Raw genomic sequence first — 23972 nt, 5'->3', positions numbered from 1 at the left:
GGTGGGCTAGAAATACTCAGCTGAGAGAAACTTGACAGTGAGTCAAGTTAGAAAATAAAAACTTCTGCCGACTACTACTGGAAGGTTAGCTTGAAAAGGGATCCAAACTGACACCAAAGGAGGGTTATTTGCTAATTCTTTGCTTCCTATTACTTCCCATCAACTTAACTCCACTTTAAATAATTAACTGCAACGTGCACTATACTTTGAATCTAGTGGGATTGCAACTTAGGTGGGGGTTGTGTTAAGAAATCAGCATGTGAGGTGAAAGCTGCACACCCTGAAAATCCTTAAGATTTTAAAGTGCTTCAACTAAGAGGCAGGGGAGGAAGGTGCACAGTCGTTTCCGGGACGTGCTCTGTGAGTGGGTGAAGGGGTGGGTCTTCGCACTATGTACAGTTGTTGCAGGTGTGTGTTGCAGCGTACAGTGTTAGAGCGTCTGTGAAACAAACCAACCCCCGCCACACACACACCACCAGGACTTGGGTGTGAGACCATTTAACCTAAACTGGCTCTTGTAATAAAAATCTTGCTGTACCTTTCTTATGTCTTACTACCAAGTGAAGCGAAACGGATGTCCTAATAAGCAAATTGTTCACCTTTTGGAAACTGGTAAAGCAAGCAGCTAGAAAGAGATGGGCTTTTCCAGTGTACTCGATGTAAGCACCGTGCCCGCTGCCATCTAGATGGGAGCAGGATGTGACAGCTGTTACGTGCAGCAGCCATCTGGGAGTCTAGGAAATAGACTCTGCCTTGGAGACGGCTGCCTGACTTGCCTGTGACTGCATCTCCAGCACAGCTACATGGGCTTTCCTGGGAAGAGGGAAAGGCTCAGGCACAGAGTCCGGTCCTCCAAGGAGGGGACCTCCAGGCCAGGGGTGTGACTACCTCTATCCTAGGAGTGTGACACTTCCTAAAAGCGCCCGGAGCTCAGCGCACATCCTGAGCACATTGTTACTCCACAGGTACTTTCTGAACATCATGGGAGTGTTGCTGGGACGAGTTGAAGGGCACTAGATTCCAGGATAATTTGAGTCCTCGAAACAGTTCCGCCCGAGTCCCCCAACACCCTCCCCACCCCCCACAAAAAAAAAAAGTCCAGTAAAGGGAGTATTAGCTCCAGGTTTCAGGTTTCAGGACTTGAAAGTTCAGAGAAACTAACTTGTGCCAAGAGCCCAGCTGGCAGAGAGGAGATGCCAGCTCGGACCCAGGATATCTGAGTCCACAGCCACTGGAATTCCCAACCGCACTGCGCGGGCAGCCTCGATCTTGGCTGAAGACTAGCCTTGCAGGACAGGCTCCCTGCGAGGAATGCAGACACGTGAGCCAGTCGCTAAACTAACACATCACACTCTCCCTAGCACAGCGTTTCTCAAACTACACTCCTGCACCTTGCTGCCATCTTCGTTTTTGCCACATCTGCCTAACGACTGCTTTGTGTACTTAGCATGTCTCAACTCCCCTTTTTAAAAAGGAAAACTGTCTCTGAAAAAAGAACCACCAGCCTAATTTGCCGTTACTGAAAGCATCCATAAAACATTATACGAAATTTCTGCCACCTCTTATTGCTTGCTGAGGGCTGTGAGCCTGAAACTTATTCTGTCTATTAAAAAGGAAAATCAGGAGTTGGGGACACCCCAGCTGGTTACCTGTGTGGCCCCTTTCTGAGGCGCAGTCTGAGCTGGAGTTCCTGTGACCTTCCAGTGAGAGTCCTATTTCATAAAAAGGGAGTCTGAGCTGGGTAAGGAGAGTCAGGTAGTCAGTGATGCGCACGGACTGTCTGACTTCACAGGGTGCTCCCCACTCACTTCCCTGCCAGAGGGTCGCCCTCCCTCACTACTGAGCAAGAGTCCTGGACTCAGACCCAGTTGGACCATTCCAGAACCAGTGTCTGTGGCCGGTGGGCTCAGGCCAGAGCTACCTCTGTGAGTCCCTGTGAGCTAGGATTGCCTCAATTGCCCTCAGTCAGCACCCATCTCTGGCCCTGGGGCGGAATCAGTTCAACCCAAACCAGAAACCAACTCAAACCCAACTGCACAGCACGCTCAGGGAGGTGGGAGGCGCATGTTGAGGCCACGACACTCCGAATGAAGCCTCTTGCAGCTTATAAAACAAGAAGCGTGCAGTTGCTACGACTGAGAAGAGGCAGCAAATCCTCCTTGAAAATCTCTTGCCTGCTGTTCTTTGAAAGCACTGATTCCCCAGCCCCGGCTGCGTGTGAAAATCACATGGGGAGCTTTAAAACCCAGCAATGCTGAGGTCCCTCCCCCAGAGATGCTGATGCAATGGTCTGGGGGTGCCCAGCTGATTCCGATGTGCGGCCAAGACTGAGAGCCACTGTTTTAAAGACACACAAGTGAATATGGGCTACAGCATGAGCCTTACGCTGATTGATCTGTTTGCCCCCAGTGGTTTCCTGTGTAAGAGCATTTGTTCCATCCCCACCCCATTCAACAAACACCTGCTGGACAGCCTAAGAACCCCCATCTCTACACTCAGAGATGCAGCCTGTTTATAGAAAACAATTTCACACGTGCAAGCTGATGCCCTGTCTCTCCTCGGTTCACCAGAGACAATTAGACCATGGGCCTAAACGGCTAACCCTTATTCCCTGGGTGGAGTTGCCACTGCAGCCACACTCAGCTCTTGGATATGCCAGCAGAAGAAAAGCACAAACCTTGTTCTTTGGGGTGCTCCTCCAGGTCTCCTCCCTCTCCTGTGGTTCGGGCCTGGCTCCCCCGCAAGAGCAGTGCTGAGGAAATGCTGAATGTTACAGTTATGACGGAGCAGCTCCCTGGAAGACCCAAGGAGAAAGCCCTTCCGGTTGCAGGGGCTGACCTCCAGCAGTCAGGCTTGGCCAGTTTCGTTCTTCAGGGGACACATGTATCCTGACCAAACACATTTGTCTGCTGCAGTCCTGTCTTAACTCCTTCCTCAAACTCAGCACCATGTGTAGCCACCGAAGCACCCTCGCCAGAAGTGCCAGCAAAGAAGGCAGAGGCGGGCCTTAGACCCAGCTGCTTGCAAGCCGGAAATGTGTCCAGCTGAGGATTATGAGAAGGATGATGATGCTTTTGAATCCACAGCAAACCCACAGGACTTACTAAGGAAATTCTGTGACAGCTGCCCAGAGTCAGAATTGCTTCGAATTCTTCCAAACCCAGGGATGGTTGTGCTCTTGACCATAAGACAAAGTGGGATTTTGCTTTAAGGTGGGGAGGAAAATGCCTTGATGTCTCCAGCTGCCTGGACCATCTCAAGAGCCGTTAATCCCTGTAAGTAGACTCCTTTGCAGTGTCCGCCTGGCCTCTAACCCTCCTCTCTGAGAATTCCCTTTTCTACCCCAAGGAGCGCTTTGATCATGAATGGACGTTGGATTTTGTCACATGCTTTTTTCTGCATCTACTGAGACAGTTGTGTGGTTTTTGTCCTTTATTAATAGTGTGTTACATTGATTTTCAGATGTTAAACCAACCTTGCATTCCTAGGAGAAATCTCACTTGTTCATGGTCTGTAATTCTTTTTTTTGAGGAAGATTAGCCCTGAGCTAACTGTTGCCAATCCTCCTGTTTTTGCTGAGGAAGACTGGCCCTGAGCTAACATCCGTGCCCATCTTCCTCTACTTTATATGTGGGATGCCGACCACAGCATGGCTTGATGAGCAGTGCCATGTCCGCACCCAGATCTGAACCGGCCAACCCCAGGCCACCGAAGTAGAATGTGTGCACTTACCTGCTGTGCCATCAGGCCGGCCCCATGTAATCCTTTTTTTATGTTGATGGATTCAGTCTGCTAATATTTTGTTGAGGACTTTTGCATCTACATTCATGAGAGATATTGGTCTGTAGTTTTCTTATGATGTCTTTGACTTGGTATCAGTCACCCTCAAAAGGAGAGCCATGGAAAACACATATTCTATAGTGAGACCCCAACCCATGTCCCTAGAGAATTTGGAGTTGAGGCACAGAGATAGTCGCCAGTGTGCTGGCTGCTTGAACTTCAGTAACCACGCAGCTGCATCCTCCACCGGCTGCATTTCTTCACATGCCCCATATCCTTCGAGTAGATTCTCCAGAGTCTAAGGGCCTCCGGTTCCAATGGTCTCAAATACAAATGCCCCTGGGGCCAGGCAGGCAAAATAAATTAGTGAAATAATTTGGATACAAGAGAAACCTGGAGAGCACGGCCCCCTCTAAAGCAACTCAGCTTTAGCTCATTGTGGCCTCCCACGAATGTGAGCCCAGAATGGCCAGCTATTCCAGTTTTTGAAAAGAAACTGGAAATCCAGTTCTTTGCATGGACTCTTCTAATTTTTAATTACTGACAACTGATTTTAATTGAATTTATTTTTTGAATAGGTAAACACCAAAATATCAGAAAGTATGAAAAAAGTAAAAAGTGGAAAAGTCCACTTCTCACTCCAGATAGTCACTGTTCTCAAATTTTTACTTATCTTTCCAGAGAATTTTAATGCCTTTCTTTTTCACACAGATGGTGGCATATCATATATTTTTCTGCCCTTTGGCTTTCATAGCTTGGTGATATTTTTATACCAGTTCATAAAGAACTCCTAATCCATTTTTGAAACTTCATAGAATTCCATCATATGGACATTTTACAACTGAACCAATAAAGCCATACTGATGGACACTTAGGTTCTTTCCAACCTTCTGCGTTTCAGTGAGTGCTGCATACCCTCTTGTATTTATTATTTCTCTCGTCTGTGTACATGGGGAGGCTAGATTCCTAGGGGTGGCATTACTGGGTCCAAGGGTAGATACGTGTCTGCTTCTAACAGGGCCTGCCCACGGACCTCGGTGAGAATGGTGTCCCACCATCAACCGAGGAGAAGGCGTTTGCCTCCCAAATTTCACCAACGGCGTCCTCCAAGATTTTCATTTTTGCTAGCCTGATGAGTGAAAACTGAGTAATTTCAATATTCTTTCATACTTACTGGTCTAGGCAGGCTGAGCCCCTTTTCATATGTTTCAGGCGCCTTTTGCATTTTCTTTTCTGTGAAATGCCTGTTCATATCCTTTGCCCATTTTTCTATGCTTTTCTCTTCCTTATTTGTAGGAGCCGTTTATACATTGGGGAGGTTATCCCTTTGTAATAGGAGCTGTGACTGTATTTTCCCAGTTTGTCACTTGTCTTTTTGGTCATTTGTCTTTTTAATTTGCTTAAGATTTTGTTGTTTTGTCTTGATTTTTTTTTTTTTTGGTTGAGGTTTTCTGTTTGTTTTTGCCATGCAGAGGATTTACTTGTTTATATATCGTTAGATGTATCTATCTTACGGCTTTCTGCATTTTGTATGATTCTCCAATGTTTCTGCCTCCTTCTATAAATTCATTTTATACATTTAACTCCTCCTTAATCCATGTGGAATTTTGGAACTGTTCCTGGCGTACGGAGCGAGGTCTGCAGCTCCCTTTATTTTTTCCAGATGGTTACCCAGTTGTCTCAACATGAAAACATTTTAAAACAGTGCCGGGCAAACCACACATTTCTGCCCACCCGTGGGCCACGGTCTCGAAAACTTTCGCTTCAACAGACACGAAGTTCACGTGCACTAGGGACATTGGGAGCAGGTTGACAGAGAGCCTTGCTCTAGCAAAATTGGCAGTGGCCTTTCTCCTGGGTCCCTGTCCAACAACAGCCACAAAAGAAAGAAAAAGTTCACCCTTTCCTAGGCTGCAGAGTGACCCCTGCATCGGGCTGTGGGGCCCACTCAGGTCCACAGTCAGGCCTTCATCCCTCACAGGGGCGGCGTCAGACCCTTGTTAAAGGGGACGCCTATCAGGTCACTCACACACGGACTGGCGCCGGAATCCCTGGCAGGCTCTGGGTCCCGGCCTTCCCTCCCCCAGGTGTCTCCAAGTGTCCCTAAAACCTCATCGTTTGGATCTGCAACTCCCAGGACACTTGGAATGGCCCCTTCCACTTCATTCATCACCTTCCCCATGAACCTCACCCCTCCTCACTGACTCGGGGTGGGGATGGGGGGGGTCCCTAAAAGAATCCAAGGACAGCAAACCCCAGAGAAAGCCAGTTGGCCTCTTGGCAGCTCTCACTCTTGTGTGACTTGTTCTGACTCTGACATTTAAGGGCAGCCCCTAAGTCGCTCGCTGCTCAGGCTCTTGGATGCCACTGGTCATCTGAGAAATGCAGCAGAAAGGGGCTCAGCCTTTCCGCCACCCCCCCAGCCCAGTCACCGTACACAGCCACCCATTACCACGTGCCGGTTGCCAGGCCCTGAGCCAAGCGCTCACACAGGTCATCTCGTTTCATCCTCACAACCCAACAGGCAGGTGCCATTACTCTCTGCATCTTGCTGAGGAGGAGGCTGGGCTCAGAGAGGGTAAGCAACGAGCCCACGCTCACACCGCTGAAATGTGCAGGAGGCGACGGTGCCACCCAGGCGGGCTGACTTCAGAGCCTATAAACGCTCGGCACCATCCTCGGGGTCTCTATTTGAGAACACTTAAGTTGCTGCGGCTTGATCACATGACATTCCCTCTCTCCTCTCCCTGGCCCCTGGTCCAGCCCTTGGAAGGAGAAAGCAGCCTGTGCGTCTCCCACATTCAGCGTGTACTCGGCCTTCCGGAAATTGCTGTCCTCGCTGCTTGTCTGAAAAATTAACTTTCCATCGAACCTGTGCTCTCCCTGAGCAGACGGGCGCAGTGGGTGTCTACGCTTCCTTCATTCAAAACAGTCCCAATCAGTAGACACACCCAGGGGACGAATGATCTGCAGCACACAGCAACAGGGACGCCTCCCCAGGCGCAGCGCCAGCCAGAGAAGCAAGGCACAAACGAGGACGTCCTGTGTGTGCCCTCCACTCGCCTCCAGGCACACGAGGTGCAGAGGCCAACAACCTGTCTACACCGGTGGCTGCATGTCAGGACGGTGTGAGTGTGGGGTCGGGGGGCGGGGGTGGTCAGGCACTGACTGGGAGGAAGCAGAGGGGATTCTGGGTGCCAATGGTGCTTATTTCACGATCAGGGTTCAGTTTGTGAAATTCAGTGAATTGCACACTTAGGTGCGCCTTTCTGTATGTAAGTTACACTTCAATAATTTAAAATAATGTATGAGATTTTATAAAAAAAAGACATTATAAAAGTTTAAGAATTTATCTCCATGGAAAAATGCTGGCACTTCTTGAAACAAGGGGTCTACCTACATCTTTTAATTCAAAAATTGTCTTAAAATTGGCAAGATTCCACTTTTTCCTTGCTTCTACTGCGGTCTCTCCTGATCCATGATGTTAGATTTCCTTGAAATTCTAACGCAGGTCTGCAGCCCGGTTGTGTGTGTGTTTTCTTGGCTCTCTGAGGAATAGCAGAAAAAGGAGAAACATCCATCACCAAAATGAGGAATTTCAGGACAATAGCAGGAAACTCATCTGCACAAGAAGAATCGAAGGCAAACCCACCCGTGAAGACCCCAGAATCCTCACGCGCTCTCTGTTCTTGCTGGGAATGTACAGGCCAGAGCCGCCCCTCCTCTGAGGTGAGGGCTTTACCATGAGCAGATTCAAGGATCAGGCTTCGAGAAGACATGTACACCCAGACCACACGTGAACTTGACACCTTTATTGAGATGATTCACAGGCCCGTGGGCACTGGGGTTTGCAGACAGACCAACCAACACGGACGGACCTGGAGCTACGCAGCCCGGTGGCACCTAGCAAGCCCCCCAGGATTCCGTGCAAAGCCCCTCACAGAGAGGAGGTCCTGGCCATCCATCCGTCAGCTGCGGCGCGTCCGACCCGAGCGCCTCATCCTGGAGTGCCAGGCGGCCCCAATGCTGGCAGGGACTTCTCCTGCTCCCGCCTGAGGCGTGGCCACACGCGGTTCCAGCTGCTTCTCCAAACCCTGTGGTCTCGCGTGAAGCAAGGGAGGAGATTCAGAAAACAAATCAACAACAACAACGAAAGAAAAAAGCCCAGCTGCTCCGTACACAGTCTCACGTCCCGACGTCCCTCAGGGTGGGACCGCAGAGCTCACAGACACCGAGGGCAGCGGGGGGCCTGGAGCGCGGCCTCCCCAGCGTCCACCGGAAAATAGTCCTCAGTCCTGTACAACGCAGGCAGCTCGAACGCCGGCACTGGTGCAGACGGCTTCTGGAATGACAGAAAACGAGGTGCTCCGTCAGCCATGTGAATCCACCTGCTCCGTGACCCAAGAATTCCAGCTGCAGGAATTTGTTCTGCAGAGAGGCACACATGTGACCCAAGATTCCGTGGTTCTTTGGCAGCACTGCCTGCAGTGACCAAAGCCAGCCCACCACAAAGGGGTTAGGCCATCGGTGCTGGTCCATGTACACAGTGCAGCACCCTGCAGGCGTGAGAACAGGCGGAGCCAGGTGCCAACAGAGCGGGACCGAGCAGGCGAGGTACCACATGCGAGGGCAGGGGGCCCTCACGCCGCATGCGTGTGCACGCAGACAGCTCTGCGGGGATCCCAGGAGCTGGCCTGATTGTTCTGTCACCGTGTACCCATCTGCGCTGCCTGAAGTTTGTACCATATGCATGCATTACTTTTTCAAAATATCGAACCATTTTAAGAAGCACTTATTTCTGGTGTGGATTTTTGGTGCGAGGTGGTTGGGAACGGGGACATTTTCCATCAAGCTACCCTCCCCAAGCTCTAGCTGGTGGGACCCTCTGAGTTATATGCACAGCTCGAGGAAAACCAACTCTACAGAGGACTACCTCCAACGTGGCTGCACATGGAACCTCCTAGGAAGTTAGGAAATGCTTCCGCACCCCCCACCCTGAGTCTGATGTCACCGGTCTGGGGTGTGGTCTGTGCGTCGGGGTATTTGAAAGCTCCAGGTGATTCTCATGTAGAACCAGGGCTGATCCCAGTAACCGTGTCCCAGGGGAGGACGCAGGAGGTCTGCAAGGCTGTGGGGCTGCTGCCCCTGGGGGGCCCAGCAGGGGATGGACAGGCATGTGGGGCTCAGGGGAGCAGAGGGAGGAGGCCCTTCTGCACGTCTCCACCTGGGTCCCTCCACCTCCCTCCCCCCTCCCCCCACAGCTCCCTTGACTGTCTCATCTCCTGGCTGCCTCTGTGCCCTCCCACCGCCCCCTGCCCCAGCTGAGACCCAGCTCTGACCCAGCCTAGGACCAGAGACGCAGGTGGCAGGGCAAGGATGGTGCTCGAGCCCGTGGGTATCAGCTCCCTGAGGCCCAGCCCCTCCGCGAGCACCGCCCTGTGCCGCGTGCGTCCTTACCCACCACGGCCACGTGGGGACCTTCATTCCCATTGTGGGATGAAGTGGGGGAATAAAAGCTCAGCCACGTCCCACAGCCTCCAAGCGCCCATCCACTCACCCCCTGACCTCACTGAGCCCCCGTGCCTGGCCAGGCCCTGTTCTGTGCACTATGGGGCCGCTGCGAACAAGAGGGCAGTCCCAGCCATCACAGGACTCACCGTCCGGCAGGGGAGACAAAGGGACCAATAGGAACAGCACTGCCACGTGACGAGGCCAACGGTGGGGAGGCCCAGAGGCCTGTGGAACTGAAGGGGCCCCACTCCTGCTGGAGGGGTCACGAGGCCTGCGGAGGCCGAGCCCACTGGGACTCAACCAGCAGGAGGGCGGGGTTCCAGGCTGCAGAACGGCAGGTGCACAGGGCGTGTGGCTGGTGGGCACTGAAGCACCTCAGTCTAGAGTCGGGCAGGTCAGTGTGGGCAAGGACAAAGCCCAAAGCCGGGGCCAGATCGCACGAGCTCTGGGACGCTGTGCGAAGAACTTCATCCCAGGAGAAAGGGGGCCATTGAAGCCAGTGAGTGAGAGTGAGAGACAGAGAGAGAGCGAAGAAGGGAGAGAGGGAGAGGGAGGGAGTGTGTGTAAAAGTAGATATGTGTTGGAGCAGAATAGACAGACTGGAGAGGGAAGAGAGGAGGCTGTGCAGTGTCCCGGCGGGCAAGGGGGCCATGGTGCGGCATCCTGGTGGGGGAGGGGGCTGTGCGGTGTCCCCATGGGGGAGGGGCTGGGTTCAGGGCAGGAGTGGATGGATTCCAGCATCTGGATTCTTGCACTGGCCCCCACACCGAGCTGTCTCTGCTGCAGAAGGAAACCATCAGAGGATTTCAAATGAGGCAGGACACGCTCAGGTGTCTGGGGGCCACGTACCTGCCTGTGTCACCACCCCACATCTGGAACACCAGGATGAGCAACTCACCTTGGCCAAAGGCCAGCCTCATAAAAGGGCACACAGGACACCCCACCCGGTCACCCACGGCCAGCCCCGTTGGCTCAGCCTGCTAGGGGGATACTGGACACAGGGCCTAGCCTGCCTGCCCCCTTCCCCCTGCACCTTCCCGGGCTGCCACCCGCCCCTGCGGATCAGACCCAACTCCTCCGGTAGCACCACGACCAGAACACAACTGGGAAACGAGCCATAAGATACATCTCACAGCCTGAGGGAGGCGATCTGTGGATAACCCATCGTTCTGGAATCTTTACCCAGTTCCTCCTGAGAATTGGCCACTGTAACATCTAGAAAACACAACATTCAAGTGAATAATGACAGTTCAAAGACCAACTCCCTCATCCCGACACGTGGCTTGGGGGCCAAAGAGCATTTTGTGATCCTGAAGACAGGTCCCTTCTTCTCCTGATCCTCGGGACCCACGTGAGCCCTTAGGGGCCCCGAGGGTCAGTGGCCAGGCCAGGCCAGAGCCAGTGTCCCGGCCCAGCCGCGCGGCCTCTCCTGGAGCTGCTGGGCCTCATCCCGACCCTGTTCTTTTTGAAATGGTTCTACCAACGGGGACACTTCTGCCCCTCCCCTCGAGGGGACAGTCTCCAAAAAGGGAGGAAAACCGATATGACTGTGAAGAGTTGTCGTAAGAGAGCCTAGCAGCTCTGGACAGAATCGCAGCTGTGGTTCCAGCGAGCACTGGCGCAAGGAACAGCGCATCTTGCCTGGGATGCAGAAGGAGGTCTTCCCGAATGGGCGACGTGGGGAGAGGGGAGCCCTCCGTCAGCACCCCGCCAGGCGGCCCCGTGGATTGTTAGAGCTGCTGCGTGTGCGCTCGCTCGCTAGGAACCCACGGGGGGCACGAGAACAACCCTTTCCGAACCAACTTGCCCGCCCTTTTCAAAAGGGCCCCCAGCCTGGAAGATGGGAAGGAAGCCTGCAGAGGTGGGTGTAGCTCCATTTCGGCCCTGGACGGAGCCCCTGATGACAGCTCGGAGCACGTGGAGAAGGGGTCAGTGGCCAGGAAGGGCGGCCTGTGAGGAGCCAGGGGGCTGCGAATGTGGCCTCTTCAGCCCAAAACGCTGCTCCTGGAGAGCAGGTGGGCCTGGGGTGGGCATGTGCTGTTTTGGCCTGTCCAGCCTCCACTTTCCACTCTGGTACTGGCATCCTGGTTTTCCCACAGGATCACTGTGCCTGCTCCCCATTCACGCTGCTCTCCCCACCCCCCACAGCTGAAGGCGGCCTGACCCGCCGAGCGGTGACTGCTCCACGGCTGAGCAGGTGACCCGAGCTGGGCCCATGAGAAACAGCCTTGGGACGCTTGCTACTGGGACAAAGATGCTCTCCTCACCCCCCAGGTTCCCGTGAGGATAGGCCACGCGCCTGAGGGCCACTTCTGCCACGACACTGGGGGGCCTGCTGGGAATGAAGCCAACACAAGAAGGTGGAATTGGGGATGGAGCCACACAGTCCTGACGGTATCATCTGAGCGCCTGAGTCCAGTTTTGCCTGAGGTCAGCGTGACTCTGGGACTTCTCCAGTCCATGAGCCGTGGATTCTCTTTGCTTAAGCCACGGTGACCTGGGTTGCTGTCACTTGCAACCAAGAATTCTGCCTAAAACAAATAATAAGCCCACCAAGGTGGAGGAGCGCTTGGAAACCAGTGGCTGGAATCAGCAGGTGAGGGCTGGCGTGTGAGCCGCCCCAGAGGCTGTCGGGTGGGGAGGACCACACCCCGGAGGCCAGGCCCCAATCTCAGGCACACCAGGATGCCAGAAAGCCAGCCCTTCGTGCCCATTTTCTCTTGGATTCTCAGGGAGACCTGCAACGAGAGGGGTCGTCCCTCTTGGCAGGAGCCAGGATGTGCCGGCACCAAGCTGGGCCCATGCCCATCACCCCTGGGGCCCCTGCCTCATCCTGGATTCCTGCAGCAAACTCAAACCCTTGAGAGCCTCAGAAGGGCCTCAGAGAGCTCCCCCTCCCACCTCTTGCCCTGCAGCTGGTACCAGGGTGCCCCTCTTGGGGTGGCCAGGTAAGCAAGAAGGGTCCAACTCTGGCTCTCGCTCCCCTGCCCCCAGCCTGCAGGCCAGAATGTTCCACGAGCCGCGATAGGATGGGAGACTCGGAAACCTGACACCGCAGGTCCAGGGCTCTGCCATGCCCCTCCCTCCCACGTCCCCCTTCGTCCCCCACAGCCCAGGGCGTGCCTGCCCATCCTCTGGGGGAGCAGCCTCTGGGGCGCAGGGCCTGGTGTGCTCTCCCGGGCCTACCCACACGCCCACATCTTCCTCACTTCCACCCAGGACACCCGAGCTCCTAAACGCACAGCCCACATACCGGACGCATGCGTGCTGGGGTCTGCTTCACGATTTTTTTTAAATGGAACTAATTGCAAATACGTAAAAAATCAGGAGGTTTCTCATGAAAACCAGACTGCCAGCTTCTCTTGGAAAATCAGATGATCTGGAAGCTCTGGGCCCACAGCCCCTCGTGGCCCCTGGTGGCCGAGCTGAGCAACAGCGGGCACTCTCCTGTGGCCCCAGGCCCCTCCTGGCCACCTCACTGTTGCCGTGACCTGCTGCTCTGGGCAGATGCCTCCCAGTCGGCCCCCGGCACCTGCTCCAGCAAGCAGCTCCTTTTCTGACAGACCCCAAATGGCTGGCGCAGCATGTGACAAGGTGACACCTCGGGGCCCAGCCTGAGCTCAGGGTCTCTCTTCTGAAGCAAACTTGTTCTGCAAGGGGCCAGACAGTAAATATTTTAGGCTTTGTGAGCCACACGGTCTCTGTCACAAGGACTCGACTCTGCCCTGGTAGCACAAAGGCAGCCACAGGCGATACAGAAACTAACGGAGTGGCTGTGCCAATAAAGCTTTACGTACAAAGAAGGTGGCCGGCCATAGTTTGCCCCTGGATTAACTCTGTTTCCTAAATAGAACAGGAACAACAAACCCTTCCCTGTGTCCCCCGTACAAGGGGGCACTGAGTAATGTCACCAGACATGACCGCAGGACTCAGGGCCAGGCTCGCCTTGCTGACCGTCCCCAGGCCCAACTGTGATTTGGTCGGCTGCTCTCCGGCCATCACTGCAGCCGCAGCCTGTCCTGGCTCACCCAGCATCCTCCCCCACAAAATGGGCAGGCCACACAGCGGTCCCACTCCTGGACTGGGTTCTCAGGGTCAACAAGGTCAGCCCCAGAGCCTGGTCGAGGAGGCTGAGGCCCTGGACTGACCGTGTGTGGGAGCTCAAGTACCCAGGGGCCCACCCTCAGCCCCCAGGTCACCAGGCACCTCCAGCCCACTGGGAAAACAACAACTACGCCTATCGTGCCCCAGGCCACATACATTGTCTCTAACCTTCGCAACATTCCTTCAAGGGAGGGCCTTCTCATCCTCTTGAGCCTCACTTTCATCTGTAGATGGAGATAATACCATCAACTTCACAATGGGCCTGGAGCACAGCAATGATGCTGGAGGTACTACAGCCACCTTGGGACCATGAGGACAAAAGCCACATGCTAAGGATGGCGGAGCGGCAGCCAGGAGAAGCCTGGGTCCCTAATGACTTCCTTGAGAAGCCCCATTAGCTCAACTGGCCACCTCAGGACTTCTTGTCACATGAGGAAAAACACAAACTCTATTTGGTTAAATCCCTTTAGTCAGGTTTCTGTTGTGCACTGAACACGGCCTGACTGACTGTGCTGCCGCTATCCTCATCCTCACTCTAGTTCACAGCCAGTTGCCAAGGTCACACAGGTGGTACATGGGTATAGAGCAGGGACTCAAACCCAGTTGTTTAGACAATGAAATGGAATGGTCTCCAAAAATGGTGGAAACCGCTCGATGGAGAAGCAAGCAGACATGGGAGAAGACACAGATCTCAGAAGGATCCCAATCATTGCTGGATGGACTGCCCTCCCCTGAGTGGGGACTGCGCTCGGCGAGCTGCCTCCAAGGCAGAGTGTGGTGGTGGGGACAGCAACTGCCCCGTGGAGAAACCTGGACACGCGACCTGGGCCAGGTGGTCCAGGTCAACGTCACCAGCGGCGCATCCCGTCGACAGCATGTGCCCTGGCTCTGAGGTGGCGAGAAGGGCACTTCAGCTCTGTGGCCTTCCTCCCGAAAGCCATCACGCCCTCTGACCACGAGAAAAGCATCTGACCAGCCCTGACTGAGGGACAGTGGACAAAACACCTAACAAGGCTCCTCAGAACCGTCAAGGGCATCCAAACAAGGTGAGACTGAGAAGCTGCCACGGACCAGAGGCGGCCGAGGAGACACGACGGCTGAATCTAACATGGTTGCTATCTTGGATGCGACCCAGGGACAGAAAAGGACATTAGGGGAAAACTAATGAAATCCGAATAAACTGTGGAGTTTAGTTAGTAGCAAGGTATCAATGCTGGTCCCTTTGCTGGGACAACGTCCCACAGGAAAATGAGATGTTAGCAGCAGGGGACACTGGGTGAGGTGGATACAAGCACTCTCTGTATTATCACAGCAACTTGTCTGTACTTCCAAAATTCAAAAGTGTATTTAGGGGGAAAAAAGCAAACAGACAGAAGAACAGCTGTCTGTCCGCACGGACCAAGCCCTGGTCTCTTGGACTTCAACCACAGTGACTGAGCCTGAGTGCTCCTGAGTGCCCGTCCATGATGGGCCCTGTGGGGTCACGGTCCCTTCATCCTCACAGCCGCTGGGAAAGGCAAGTGTCCTCAATCCCATTTTGCAGAAGAAGAAACTGAGGCTCAGACAGGCACTGGCCCAAGATTGCCCAACCGGGAATCGCAGGCTGAACTGGAACCGAGGCCCGCGCTGCTCTGGGATCTGCCGGCCCAGCACCGAGCCAGGACACAGGCGGCCCGGAGCTGAGTGGGGCTGAGAGGGGACCTCACAGCCAGGACCCAGGATGTCCCATCAGCATCTGCTTTCCAACCGTGGGACCCTCAGGAGTCCCCCCTTCCAGCCTACTCAGAGATGGCAAACTGGTGGCCTTTGGTTCACATCTGGCCCGCAGACGTGACTGGTTTGGCTCAAATTTAAAAACGAGTTAGCTGCCAACAGGAGAGAACCGGGATGTTTCAAACAAATATCAAGTTCCTATTGCTCTTGAACAATGGAGCGATCTGGCCGCCCTGGGCCCACATTCCCTTGGGGAGCCGTGAGCTGGCCCCTCCAGACAGGGCATGTGCTGTCCCGTTTACTGCTGTCCCCGCCCGGCCTGACTCACTCATCCGCAGGACCCGCCGAGCCCTGTGGGCATCGGAGCTGGCAGTGGCTCCAGGCTCACGTCACATTGCTCAGGCAGGACTCAGTGGGGCCAAGGGGAGCCGGCTGGAGAAGGCTTTGCTTCCAGTCCTGGGCCCTGGGCCCCACAGGGAGGGAACTGTCGGCCTGGTGCCACCGCCCCGACCGGCGGGGCTGCCCCGCACCCATGCTCTGCTCCAGCGCCCCCAAGAGACGGCGAGGCAGGTGCTATGGGGGCCGGCTTTGTAGGGGAAAAAGTGGGCTGGGAGAGGGGAGGCCAAGTCCCATGCCCAGGGCTGCAGGGCTCTCAGAGGCTGAACTAGGACTCTAGCAGGGCTCTTCTGAGCCTTCAGCGTGGCCCCCACCCGGCCAGCCCGCACCACCTTCCCCTCGGTCTCAGGGCTTTCTGCACCTCGGGCCATGCCTGGCTGTCCGGCCTGCAGTGTCTATGTCTGCTTCAGGGCCCCTGTCTTCCAGCACACTCTGACAGCTGTGAGTGGAGCCCCTGCATGTCCAATCGTGCCCGCAGCGCTGGGCTGGCCAGCCTCACGGTGCCTGCAGGAGAGCAGCCACCCTCCCCACAGGACCCCGGCCCAGCCCGGCCACTGGCTTCAGACTTGCCAGCCCGGTAACCACAGTGGCCGGTGGCAGCAGGAGGCTGCTGAGGTCCTGGGGACAGAGGAACAGGGCTGGGGGCTCCCAGAGTGGGCAGCCCCTGTCTCTCTGGGGCTCTGGCTCCTGACCCAGAGTCTGACCCCTCCAACCCTCTGGCGGGGTGGCTGCCCTCCTCACAGGGCCACCGACTCTAACTGTCTGATGACCGTCTACTTATACGCCTATTTGTAACTGAGCCCCGGCTGCGTTCCAGACACCCAAATCCACACAGGTGCCACAAGGTCCTACAGAGGAGGGACCTCAGGCTTTCGGTGGCTTAGTGACGCCCTGCAGGCCTGCCCGCTAACCAGCACCCCTGTCAAGCGAGTTCGCCCAAATCGGAACCTGGGATGCACCTGGACTCCTCCCCACACCCGACCCCTCCTCCATCCCCTCTAACTCTTCCCAAATCCCTCGCCCATGGCCACCGCCACGCCTCCGCCTCCGTGCCACCTCCCAGCCTGCTCACTAGCCTCCGCCATTCTCCGCCCCGCAGCCTGAGGGCCTGTCCTAACAACAAACCGGATCCGCCAGGGAGCACCCAGTGGCGGTTGGAATAAAACCCCGCTCCTCACCATGGTCTCGGGTCCTGCCCCCGCGGTCACCAATGGGCTGTCCTGGGGCCAAACCCAGAGCACAGGCGTGTCCCGCTCGGCTTCCACTGGGCTGAGTTTTCTTGCTTTTGTTAGTGTGGATGTTTGCGTTCTCATATTTTTTAATGAAATGCCATTTCTCTTTTAAAAATGGATTGCAAACTTCTCTAAAAACATCCAAAGCCCTGGCACACTGGGCAGTGAGGACGAGCTGGTGCCGAGCAGTGGCCGCCCCTGCACAGGGGACATGTGCACTGGCCTGCGTGATCCCCCAGCCACGCCACTCATTTCTGCCAGCTGCCTGGCCCCTTAGAGCTGGGGGCTCTTAAAGAGCCTGACTCTTTAAACTCAGTCGGTCACCTCCCATCACTCACAACCCCCCAGCCTGGGGCCTTCTTTCTGCTCCTGGACCTTACCAGGGGCTGTCCTGCCTCAGGACCTTTGCACCTGCTGCCCCCCTCAAGGCGTTTACACCAGGTCTTCTTGTGCTGGTTCCTTCCTTCCTTCAGACCCTCCTAAGGGACCCCAGTTTCATCTGTGTCACCTTCCCTCCTCCGTGGGCACTGTGGAGTGAATCCTGCTTACCTCCTTCCTCGGTTACCACCCATCTCCCCACCGGGCAAGCTCTGCAGGGATGGGGACCAAGCCAGTCTTCAGGGCCACAGGCCCAGTGGCAGCCAGAACCTCGCACACTCAGGAAATGCAAAACGAATGAACTCGAACTGGTGGAACAGAAAGGGCCTGGGCCTGGCCTCTGCAGGGGCCCGTTCTGGAGTCGCTGGGTGGCTCAAGGCTGGAGCCCCTGCCCAGGCCAGGACAGTGACCCAGTACTGGAGACACATGGTCACGTTAAAAACAAAGCATGCAGCGCACCACCCCAGATGGGAGCCAGGAACAGGAACGGACATGAGCGAACAAAACCCAAACAAAGGCTGGAGCCGAGTGGAGGGCACGGGACCAGTGCTGGCATCCTGGTTTTGACGACCGAGCCTCAGTGATGTGACGTGAGATGACAACATGGGGGAAACTGAGTAACGGGCGTCGGGAACTCTGTATGGTCTTTACAAGTTTTCTGCAAGACTACAACTATCCAAAATGAAAAGCTCCTTTAAAAATAAATAAAGCGCATCCATGGCAGCAAATGCAAAGTGCTGAGGGAACAACACAGATAATGAGCTTTTAAATAATCTCGTCACCAATAATAATAATAGCGGCTAAACCTCATGTCATCTCAGTTACTGCTCGCGACAATGCGAGGCAGCGGATCTGACGGTAAATCCCATTTCACAGATGTGGAGACTGAGACCCCGCAGACTTAGGAACCCACTCAAAGCACGACGCTTGCAAGTGAGAGGGCCGGCCTCACGATCGTGCGGTCACGCAGGCCCCACGCTTGGGCTACTGCTCTGCCATCACAGTCTTGAAATCTTTTGTTTTTTTTTTTTTTGAGGAAGATTAGCCCTGGGCTAACTGCTGCCAATCCTCCTCTTTTTGCTGAGGAAGACTAGCCCTGAGCTAATATCTGTGCCCATCTTCCTCTACTTTATATGTGGGATGCCTACCACAGCATGGCTTGGCCAAGTGGTGCCATGTCCGCACCTGGGATCCGAACCGGCGAACCCCAGGCCGCCAAAGCAGAACATGTGCACTTAACCACTGCGCCACCGGGCCGGCCCTTGAAATTCTTAATAAGCTGCGACAAAGGGGCCCTGCCTTTTCCTTTTGCACTGGGCCCCAAAAATTCTGTAGCTGGTCCCAGGATGTGCGTGCTCCCAGGCTGGGGCTCTCCCCCTGTGTGGTGCCCCAGAAAGGTCACTCATGGCCAGCTCCATGGACAGTGTGGGGCCAGCACTCCAGGCTGAGAAAACACCAGGGGCAAAGGGTTGCGGCCAGAGCTGCGGGGCAAGCTGGGGGGACATCAGCGGACGGATTTGGCTCGAGCCGGGACTGACCCACTGGTGGCGTGGAGCAGGGAAAGAAGATTCTCGCGCAGCCCAGAGCAACAGACCAGCGAGCCTCGCCCAGGGCCTGCGCAGGTGGGTGGCCTCCTTGTCACAGAGACTCTCCAGCTGCCCACGGGGGGCCCGGTTCAGCCCAGATTCCTGCTGTCTGTGGCCCACCTCCAGATTAGAGTCCTGGAGCTGCGCAGGCCCAGCCGCTGGCTGCTGTTGCCTCAGAGCCGCACATCTCTCATGCCAATGCGGATATCAGTAGGCTCCTTGGAGGTTTGGCTGGCTGGCCTCAAAGGTGGTGGCTCCACAGAAAAATGGTGGAAATGGCACCAATCAGCTCTGGGAAGCAGAGAGCAAACGCAGCAACAGTCGAGCATCTTGTCGGGTGCCTAACTTGGACAGCTGTGCTCCATTCAAAAGCAGCCATCGGGGCAGAAGGGCAGCCACCAGAATGAGCGGGTGTAAGAAGCCGTGCCCTGTCCAGCTGGAGCAAGACGTCCCCAGGGCCGAGCAGCCGCCTCTCCCGGCTCTGGGCCTCCAGGTAGCCCTGGAGCCTCCTGTCTACGTACGCTGTCATCAGACTCCGTCTGGGCCCACAAGCCGCAGCCCGGGCCTGTCCTGCTCCGCCAGGTGCCAGGTGGCCTGGGAGCCTCAGCACAGGCTCAGATTCCATCCCCACGGCCTCGCCTGCCCCAGAGGCCCCGGGCACTCGCCTTGCGGCCATCCCAGTCTGGGCCCCCTGAGAGTGAAAAGGGATGGTTTTGAGGTCCGGGAAATAACGCTTGAGAGCAAGAGAAAGGAAAAGAGGGAGAGACGGAGAGAGCATGGAGAAACAGAGACGAAGATGATGAGACGGGAGAAGGAGATGGGGAGGCAGGGACAGGAGGGGGACGGGAGAGAAAAGTATGAGAGCGAGAGAGAGAGAAAACGTGCAAGCAAGATGGGGGGTTCCGAAAGAGAGGAAAAGATGAGAAGAAAGAGGAAAAAATGAGGGAGAGCGGAAATGGGGATGGAAGGATGGAAGGGGAAAATGAGGAAACAGGAGAAAAGAGGGAAAGACCCAGGCCGGGCAGAAGAGCGAGCATTCCAGGAGGGGCGGCAGGGGAGGAGGCGTGGGGGGGGCAGGAGACAGGGGAGCAGCCGGGCCTGATCCAGGGCCCCTCCACACCCAAGCCAAGTCACCGCGCCTGGCAGGGACGCAAGAAACACCCCCAGCCCTCCCCCACCTGCCAAGCCCATCCCTTTGTTAGAGAAGTCACATCTTAAAGGGACAAAGGCCACCTCGGAAGACAGGTCAGTCTGCTGAGCGGACTCCGCCCTGTCTTAGGGGGAGCTCTTCCCTCTTTTCTCCTTGTATTCAGGACTCCTGGAAACCTCTGGTCTAAACCCTCCACCCCGGGAGCCCGTTGGCCTCAAGAGGGTCCCAGCCCTCTATGGCTGCAAAGACAGACAAGGGGACGAAGAGGGACACTGAGCGCGCCCCACCACTTCCACCCCAGGCTTCCACCTGCGGGAGCTGGTCTGCCTCACTCACGGCCGCGTCCCCGTGTCTCCAATAGCACGTGGTACACAGCAGATGCTTAATCAGTGCATGCCCCTCTGCCTCCCTGGGCCATCGCATTCAGCCTCAGAGCTAATGCCGCTGGCTCCACGTGGGACGCCTCCTGCCCTGGACCCCACACTCGAATCTCCCGCCGCGTCTCCCCCTGCACGCACATCCAGACGGCCTCTTGGTTCACACGGCAACCTGGAAGGACCCCCAGGGAGTTACGCTGCACGCGGCAGGCGGGTCCCAAAAGGTTACATGCTGTAGGATTCCATTTATAGAACATTTCTGAAACAGCGAAATTTTAGAAGTGGAGAGATTAGTGGTTGCCAGGGGTTGGGTGACTGGAAGAAAGGTGCGGGTGGCTGTAGAAGGACAAGACGAGAGGCCCCCGTGGTGCTGGAACCGTCAGAGTCTTGACTGTGGTGGTGGAGACAGAAATTGAACACAACAAAAGCGTATAGAATGATATGATCGTACACAACTTAAAACACACACAAATGAGTACAACCACGGCTGCGAGAGCTGAGCGAGAGCAACAACTGCATTCCGTCAGTATCCTGGTCGTGATGCTGCACCGCAGTTTTGCAGATGTTACCACTGGGGGACACTGGGCAAAGCACACAAGGGCTCTCTCTTTATTATTTCTTTTCTTTTTTTGGTGAGGAAGATTAGCCCTGAGCTAACATCTCTTGCCAATCCTCCTCTTTTTGCTTGAGGAAGATTGTCGCTGAGCTGACACCTGTGCCAATCTTCCTCCACTTTAGGTGGGATGCCGCCACAGCGTGCCTTGATGAGTGGTGCTAGGTCCGCACCTGGGATCTGAACCTGTGAACCCCAGGCTGCCAAAGCGGAGCACACGAACTTAACCACTGCGCCACCGGGCCGGCCCCTCTGTACTGTTTCTTATAACTGCATTTGAATTTACAATCATCTCAGTAAAGAGTTTCAGTTAAACACACACACACAAAGAATAGACCATGTTTCCCCACCTCCACCCTGGCCTCCCCTAGTCCAGGCCGCCAGCCTCTCTCCCTGGACATCCCAGCGGCTCTCAGCTCCACCCTGCACACCCAGTGTCTTCCTCCACACCGGCCAGACGCAGGGCAGACCATGTCTCGAAACGCTCCAGGGCCGAGTCCTTGCTCTGGCCCCTACCGGCTCTGTCAGTTGCCCACCTTCACCTCTGGCTCCAACATGCCACATGCCCAGACCTCGCTGCTCACTCAGCTGTATGGGCCCTTCCGCACCTCCTCCGGGTTCCAGCCACCCCGTGCTCCAGTGTCACCTCAGCGAGGCCTTCCCTGACCACCCCTGCCCCCGTCTCCCTGCCCTTTCTCACTTTTCTCTCTACCCCAGGGCACGTTATATGTTACACTAGACCCTCAATGGATGGATGGCAGGAACATTCTCCTGGGTCCTGAGGATCTGAAACAGCACCCAGCTCATACAGGCGGGTGGATGGTAAGTATTTGTTGAATGAATGAACAAAAGAAAAGAGGGGAGGGGTGGAGATTTGGCATCAAAGGAGTTAAGCCCGGCCTGAGGCGGAGGAAGGAGGGGTAAAGAGCTGGGGCCACAGGCACACGTGGCAGCTCCAGGAGGCATCGCGGGGGCAGGGAGAAGCCAGTGCGCTGCACAGAGGGGGATGGGCGGGCTGTCTCCAAGCACAAGATCCCAAGGTCTCCAGAAGCACAGCCCAAGACAGAGCAGAAAGCAGCCCAGGACGACACCTGCAGGAGGGGTCCCGCCGTCCCCCCGCACCCACCCCACAGGCCCTCGAGAGAACCAGAAACAGGCTGGGATGGAGGCTGGCCTCACTTTCTGGGGCCTCCTGGGGGCCCAGGGGCCAAGCCTGAGGGGCTTCCCATCATCTGCCCATTCACGCTGCTTGTGGGAACGAGCGTGGGAGTGGAGGCAGGGGTCACAGAGGACCTCGGATGTGGATGGATAACATCCGCTGCAACGCCCCACATGGAGCTGCCAGCACAGAGAGCAGGAGCCCTTCGTCCAGCACAGTTCACTGTGTCCCCTTCGCAGATCCCTCAGATGGCAACAGGCACCCCGTCTAGCTGTGTGACCTTGGCTAAGGTCCTTAACCTCTCTGTGCCTCAGTTTTCTCATCTGGAAATGGGGCTAATGATAGTTTCTACCTCATAGGGTTCTGTGCCCATATAATCGTGCTTAGAAAACAGTAAGTGCTCAACGAATGTTGGCTGACTTTATTATTATTATTATTATGGCCCCCTGTATTCATATTCTTTCCCTTTTATTGCTTTTTGGTGAAGAAGATTGGCCCTGAGCTAACATCTGTGGCTGATCTTCCTCTTTTTTCTTTTTTCCTTTCTTTCTCCCCAAAGCCCCAGCACGTGGTTGTGTATCCTAGTTGTAGGTTATTCTAGTTCTTCTATGTGGGATGCGACCACAGCACAACTTGATGAGCGGCGTGTAGGTCTGCACCCAGGATCCAAACCAGCGAACCCTGGGACACTGAAAGCCAAGCACATGAACTTAACCACTTGGCCACAGGGCCAGCCCCGTATATTCTTTTTAAATGCCATCATTAGCTTGTGAATAGCCCAAGTGTACAATTTTATCACACTGAATTTTTAGTATTAAATGCATTCAATTTCAATAAACATTTAAACGAAATCAACAAGGTGGGAGCCAATTCTGGCACTGCTTTGATTTTTAATCACAAGGATCCTCAAAAATTCTAAGCATCATGACATCCCTGAGCCACTGAGAGGTATGGCTCATCCTTCAATCGGGGCGCCCGGCTCACAGCAGGGGCTCAATAAACGCCTGTTGGCCAGACAGTGACAGGTTACAGAGGTCACACGGGCACCGATACGCTGGCAGCCAGCCCCACGAGGAGCCCCCAGCCTGTGGTCTCCCATTTCTCTCGCTACCATGGCTGCTGGCATCTGAGCCCTCCTGCCCACCCCTACACACACCCCCTCGGGGCACTGCCTGAGGCCTCGGAGCCGGGGCCAGGCCAGCAGAGAGCCCCCAGACCCGCAGGGGAGGAGGCAGCCCCGAGCCACAGAGCTGAGATCCCCAACAGGTGACAGTGCGCACCTCCCCACCAGCGCTCCGTGACCTCCAGCTCTGACACGGCCCCCTCCCTGCTCTGGCTCCTCACACCATTTCAAAGCCAGCATTCCCCATCTCCGACCGAGGTTCCCAGGTTAATTATTAGGACTCTGCAAGTAACGGGAACTGTGGCCTTGATTTTAGGTCTGGCAGCATGACAAGGTGTGATGGTATCAGCCGGAACAGGCACCTGGATGAATTTACTGCTTAATGAGATGTGGTTTATTTTCCCAGCAGAAAATTGACCATGAATGGAGCCAAGTTCAAGAGCTTCCCAGGTTCCTTGGGCACCAGAGGCATCACACTTCTCCAGACTCAGCACCCTTGGGTGCAGGCATCACGGAGGGAATCTGCACCCATGATGGCCGACCGCAGCCGCCCCTCCTTGGCCCAGCCCCTCCTCGCTTGGCAAACGCCCTGCAGCCCAGCGCCAAGCCAGTGCCACACATCGGGCCGCACTGTTCCCTCCCAAAGTCCTTTCCTCTCCAGGTCCCCTGACCCATCTTCTCTCCTTTCTGTCGCGTGGAGGAGTCAGAAGCGCGCAGCCCTCGTCCCAGCCACCTGCTGCCAGCACCTGCCTGGGAGCTCAGGTGGGGACCCATCTGCATCATTTCTCCATCTTTCGTGCCCAACTCACAGCCGTTATTCCTGACAGCTCCCTCGGACCAAGCCTCAGTA

The 23972-nt window shown here is 55.6% G+C and overlaps 1 protein-coding gene across 1 annotated transcript in view; it reads right to left on the bottom strand.

Annotated features, from left to right (window-relative positions):
- Positions 1 to 7577: 7577 nt before the first annotated feature.
- The window catches only part of BCAS4 (breast carcinoma amplified sequence 4), a 56755-nt gene continuing 40360 nt past the window's right edge, over positions 7578 to 23972 (bottom strand). The window contains exon 5 of the mRNA XM_044748070.2: positions 7578 to 8122. Within this exon, the coding sequence (XP_044604005.1) occupies positions 8003 to 8122 (120 nt within the window). The 3' untranslated portion in view covers positions 7578 to 8002. The remainder of the gene's footprint in view (positions 8123 to 23972) is intronic.

Source organism: Equus asinus, chromosome 15, assembly GCF_041296235.1.
Source record: "Equus asinus isolate D_3611 breed Donkey chromosome 15, EquAss-T2T_v2, whole genome shotgun sequence".
Classification (NCBI taxonomy): Eukaryota; Metazoa; Chordata; class Mammalia; order Perissodactyla; family Equidae; genus Equus; species Equus asinus.
The sequence above is the reverse complement of the archived record's forward strand: the minus strand, read 5'-3'. Positions and strand labels throughout refer to the sequence as shown.